The 5231-nt window shown below is 43.4% G+C and overlaps 2 protein-coding genes across 2 annotated transcripts in view; both read left to right on the top strand.

The window, feature by feature from the left end:
- prkn (parkin RBR E3 ubiquitin protein ligase) overlaps positions 1 to 2239 on the top strand; it is a 28712-nt gene extending 26473 nt beyond the window's left edge. The window contains exons 7-9 of the mRNA XM_050070567.1: positions 1511 to 1741; positions 1864 to 1981; positions 2097 to 2239. Of these exons, the coding sequence (XP_049926524.1) occupies positions 1511 to 1741; positions 1864 to 1981; positions 2097 to 2200 (453 nt within the window). The 3' untranslated portion in view covers positions 2201 to 2239. The remainder of the gene's footprint in view (positions 1 to 1510; positions 1742 to 1863; positions 1982 to 2096) is intronic.
- A 200-nt stretch (positions 2240 to 2439) lies between these two features.
- ubr2 (ubiquitin protein ligase E3 component n-recognin 2) overlaps positions 2440 to 5231 on the top strand; it is a 64096-nt gene continuing 61304 nt past the window's right edge. The window contains exons 1-3 of the mRNA XM_050070566.1: positions 2440 to 2444; positions 3833 to 4022; positions 4254 to 4388. Coding sequence (XP_049926523.1) covers positions 2440 to 2444; positions 3833 to 4022; positions 4254 to 4388 — 330 coding nt within the window. The remainder of the gene's footprint in view (positions 2445 to 3832; positions 4023 to 4253; positions 4389 to 5231) is intronic.

Raw genomic sequence — 5231 nt, 5'->3', positions numbered from 1 at the left:
TTCTACTGTTTTTTTTCCCCGTTAAAGGGGTTTTTTTGGGGAGTTTTTCCTGATCAGCTGCAAGGGTCATAAGGACAGAGGGATGTCGTATGCTGTAAAGCCCTGTGAGGCAAATTGTGATTTGTGATATTGGGCTTTATAAATAAAATTGATTGATTGATTGATTGATCTCCTCCTCACACTTCTGTCTTTGGTCAGTGGTATGCTCTCAACTGCCACTGTCATTTAAACAGGTTAGTCTCAATCCGATTGTAACAAATACACTAATGATCTGGAACCAGTTCAGGAACGCATTTGGCCTCCACACACAATCATGTCAATCACCAATTTATCGTAATCACCGATTTCTACCCTCATGCTCTGACCCAGCTTTCCGTACCTGGTCTGATAGAGGCCTGGTGACTATTGATGACCTCTTTATCGAGGGCATTTTCTCTTCATTTACTGACCTGGTTTCAAAATTCAACTTACCAAATACTCACCTATTCCGTTTCTTTCAGATAAGACACTATGTGAAATCTTGTTTTCCCCAATTTCCAAATAGACCACCAGAACCACTGTTAGACCAATTCTTAACTCTCAATACTAAACGGAAAGGGCTTATAGGAATCATATGCAACTACATCCACAGACTCTCTCCTAATCGTTTGAATTCTCTGAGGACCGCCTGGGGTCAGGACCTCAAGATTCCTTTGTCTGATGAACAGTGGGAGAAGATACTTAACAGTGTTCACTCAGCTTCTATTTGTGCGAGACACAACCTCCTACAATGTAAAATCCTGCACAGAGTTTATTTTACTAATGCCAAACTGGCTAAAATCTATCCTGATAGGACAGACACTTGCAATAGATGCAGACAGTCACCTGCTGACTTCGGCCACATGTTTTTGACCTGCCCGCTACTGTCTCAATTTTGGACTGCAATTTTTGAAACAATTAGCAAAGTAGTAGGCCAAACTATAGTGCTTGAGCCTCTTACTGCCTTCTTTGGAATCCCAACCTCAAATCCACAAGGAAAATCATTGCATTCACCACCTTGCTTGCTCAAAGACTCATTCTTCTAAAATGGTCTCACTCTGCCCCACCTACTCATAATAAATGGATTCAGGAGGTATTGCACTGCATTACACTAGAAAAGATTAGGTTCTCCTTGAAAGGTTCGTTAGATACCTTCTACAAGACATGGCAGCCCTTTCTAGTACACATTGACTCACTGACTATTGCTGCAGAAAGTAACTGAGCCCCCCCCCCCCCCCCCCCCACCCCTTTTTATTTATTTATTATTATTATTTTGTTTTTGTTTTTTGTTTTTTTTTTCTCTTATTTATTTTATTTATTTTTTTACTTTATGTGAATTACATTTTTTTTTACATTAAATTTTATATAAATTAAATTTAATTAAAAAATCAAACTTGATTTAAAATCAAACTATATTTAAATCAAACTTCATTTGAATTAAACTTTATTTAAATTAAACTTTATTTAAAGTCAGTGTGTTTGTGTCTGTCAGTATGGGCGGTACCTGCAGTACGGCGCGGAGGAGTGCCTGCTGATGATTGGAGGACTGATGTGTCCGTCACCCGGCTGTGGGGCGGGGCTTCTTCCACCTGATGGCGGCAGGAGGGTGGAGTGTGACCGACAGCTCGGCTGTGGTTTCATCTTCTGCAGAGACTGCAGGGAGGGCTACCATGAGGGTGTGTGTCCCGCGGAACAGGCCACGCCCATAGACGAAGCCTCTCAGGTAAGCTGGCCAATCACAGAGCTCCTGACGAAAACAGGAACATATGACATCATCTCAGGCACTGAAATATATCAAACACTGCTCTTCCTCCTCCTCCTCCACCTCCTCCTCCTCCTCCTCAGGTTTTTGTGGTGGAGGAGGAGGCCTCTCAGAGGGGGAGGTGGGATCAAGCCTCCATGCTCCTCCTGCAGGAGTCGACCAAACGCTGCCCTCAATGTTCAGTTCCTGTGGAGAGAAATGGTAACAGTACAACTACTGTGTCTGTCTGCGTGCAAGTATTGTGTCTGTCTGTGTATAAGAACTGTATCTGTCTGTACTCTGTATATGAAGTACTGTGTTGTATCTCCCCCTGCAGGCGGCTGTATGCACATGCAGTGTCTTCTGTGCAGAGCTGAGTGGTGTTGGCTCTGTGGAGTCACCTGGAACACAGACTGTATGGGAAACCACTGGTTTGGATAGAACCTACTATCATGGGGGGGGCACTGGTTTGGATAGAACCTACTATCATGGGGGGGGGGGGGGGTTACTGGTTTGGATAGAACCTGCTATCATGGGGGGGGAGCCACTGGTTTGGATAGAACCTGCTATCATGGGGGGGGCCACTGGTTTGGATAGAACCTGCTATCATGGGGGAACCACTAGTTTGGCCAGATCTTACAATCACAGGGGAATTATTGATTTGGATAGAACCCGCGATCATGAGGTAATCACTCACACTGTCGTAGTCGAACCACCAACTTTGATCCACCTGATCCACCTGTGTTTTCCTCTGTCACCTGGTCACAGCTCTGTGACCATTCTATAAAGAACTAGAAGAACTGAAGGTACTGACTGTGTGATGACATAACTTCCTGTCTGTCAAAATAAAATATTTATTTATTGTAAACATCATAATGTGATTGTTTTTTGTGAGACATCAACATCAGCTGATTGGACGTTTATCAGTCGTAGAATCTGTCGATAGGAAGAATCAATAACTGATTATTTCAACAACCAACTTCAATAAAATCTGTTTACATCATAATCTGACCTTTGAACTCTCAGATATATCGACGTCATCATCAGCATCATGTGATGTGTGTGACATCACTGCTAGGTGTGGTTACAGGTTCCACAGAGCACTCACCTGACCTTCACCTATCAGTGATGAGTGATGAGGAAACAGATTTTCAGTCTGTTATTATAAAAGTTTAATGACACAAAGCTAAATGCTTAGCTAACAATTTTTAATGTCTGATTTCCAGGTGAGGTTTTTTGTTTTCAGAGGGTTAGGATGTTGACGACAACCGACACACTCAGTATGTTTACATGCACAGTTTAATTTTAATCGGAATGAAAGACCATTCCGATTAAAGGTGGTCATGTAAACGGTCATTCCGATTGAACACCGGTTTCCATTCTCCACAGCACGGTCTTCTATCTCCCTTCTTCGACCTTCTACCTCCCTTCTCCTCCTCAACAGATGAAGCATTAGCAGAACAAGGTTGTTGTCGTACTGCTGCTTCAAGAATATAAGCAAAACACGCCCGAAATATATCTGGAGCGAGGACTACAGTGTTTTCTTCCGGTAAACATAAACACGTAACATCCGCCCCGCCCCCTATCCAATCAGAAACCTTCCCTGCCCCAAACCTTGCACAGACCTGAATAAAGGCGATTGAACTGATCTCCCGTGTAAACCCTCATTCAGAATGAATATTTCCCATGTAAACATCCTGGAAAGACTTTAATTCATGATGATTTCATTCAGATTTATTTCATTCCGAATGAGAAGCCATCATGTAACCGTAGCCACTGTGAAACAAAGATGTAATAACAGGGTGACGTTTCCAGAGATGGAAGGGTTAGTCCCTGTCCCTGTGGGGACGTCTGTCTCGGGACATCAGACAGAGTTCGGTCCATCAGTAAAGGGACTGTGGGGACAGCTTATTGGAGGATCTATCTGTATCTGAACCAAAATCAGAGGCCGTCCTCCTCCTGATTGTTCTTCTTTGGTTTTTACTGCTCGCTGTGCGTCACATGTAGGTCTGTCCTCATGAACTCTCGTCTTTCTGATTGGCTGGCTGCAGTCGTTTTTATTGAATGTTACAGACTTAAATGGACCAATCAGGGGCATCTCAGGACTGGTGTGTCCTCAGGTCTCCTCCTGGTCGTGGTGCTCCTGTTGACTCTGGAAGAGGTGCTGAGGGAGGAGGTGCAGGACATCCTGCACCTCTGGCAGCAGTGGGCGGAGCGTTGTCTCCATGACGACCTGTGCTGCTTACGTCCTGTGTGGCCTCAAGTAAAAAAAAAAAAAAAACAGGTTTAAAACTTTGGTTGTTCACATGAAACTAAACAGATCATCTCTGCTGCTGTCTTACCTCTGATGACCTCACTGCATGTGAACAGAAACAGCCAATCAGAGTTGAGGGGTCTCTGATGCAGCACTGGTCACATGACTCCAGACTGTGTCACAATTCCGTCTCTCTGTCCTCAGATCTGTTCACCAACACGTTTTGGTTTTTAACTGCAGAATGAGAACCTTTCTGACCTGGCGGCCATCTTGGATCAGGCATCGTCCTCCAGAACTGGATCCAACCAGAACTGGTGTAGGTACAAGATCGGCTCGGCCTGCCAGAACGGCTCGGGGCCTGCAACTGCCTGTGACGTCACACAATATGATCGTTTGTAAGATGGGGTGATGACGTGGCACGTTGTGATTGGCTGTAGTGGGTTTACCATTTTCATGGGTTTATCGCTCAGTGGTCTAGCGTCAGCAAAATGGAAGAAAAATCACAACTTTTACCTTGAAATCCAGTTTTTTTTTAGGCAAAAGGTGAGCATCACAGCCTTACCCTCGCCTCCCCAAACCAGGAGAGCAGAAAGGCAGTGATTAGGAAAGCATCCAAAAAGTACATGATAAAGGCTAAGTCACACTGTGAATTAACGTTACGACGCTTAAATTACTTGCCAATGAAGTAACGTGTGTGTGTGTGTGTGTGTGTGTGTGTGTGTGTGTGTGTGTGTGTGTGTGTGTGTAAAAATAAGTCATACAGCAGGGTGAATTCACACTGCAACACTTAAGACAGCTTTCAGTGAAGTTGACCATGTGTGTGTGTGTGTGCGTGCGTGTGTGTGTGTGTGTGTGTGTGTGTGTGTTAGGAAAGATGAACAACCATCCATAAAAACTATGCCTATCCACCGAAATACTCCTGTAAGTTGTATGGGGGAACATTGTTATATGTAAACAAGACATTTAAATTTTAGTTTAGTTGAATGCACGCACCATGTGTTCAATGTCTGTACATGTCTTTATTGATTAGTTTTATCTGTCAAACATAGAAGGATATTGTACAGTTCTTCAACAAGTTCATGTTTTATCTATCCTGTCAAAGGTTTTTGAAAAACATTGGGTGTGTATATGTATGTGTGTGCGTGTATATATATATATATATATACACGCACACACACACACACACATATATATATATATATGTGTGTGTGTGTGTGT

This window comes from Epinephelus moara, chromosome 19 (assembly GCF_006386435.1).
Source record: "Epinephelus moara isolate mb chromosome 19, YSFRI_EMoa_1.0, whole genome shotgun sequence".
NCBI lineage: Eukaryota > Metazoa > Chordata > Actinopteri > Perciformes > Serranidae > Epinephelus > Epinephelus moara.
Note: the sequence above shows the minus strand (reverse complement) of the source record. Positions and strands in the feature narration are given on the sequence as shown.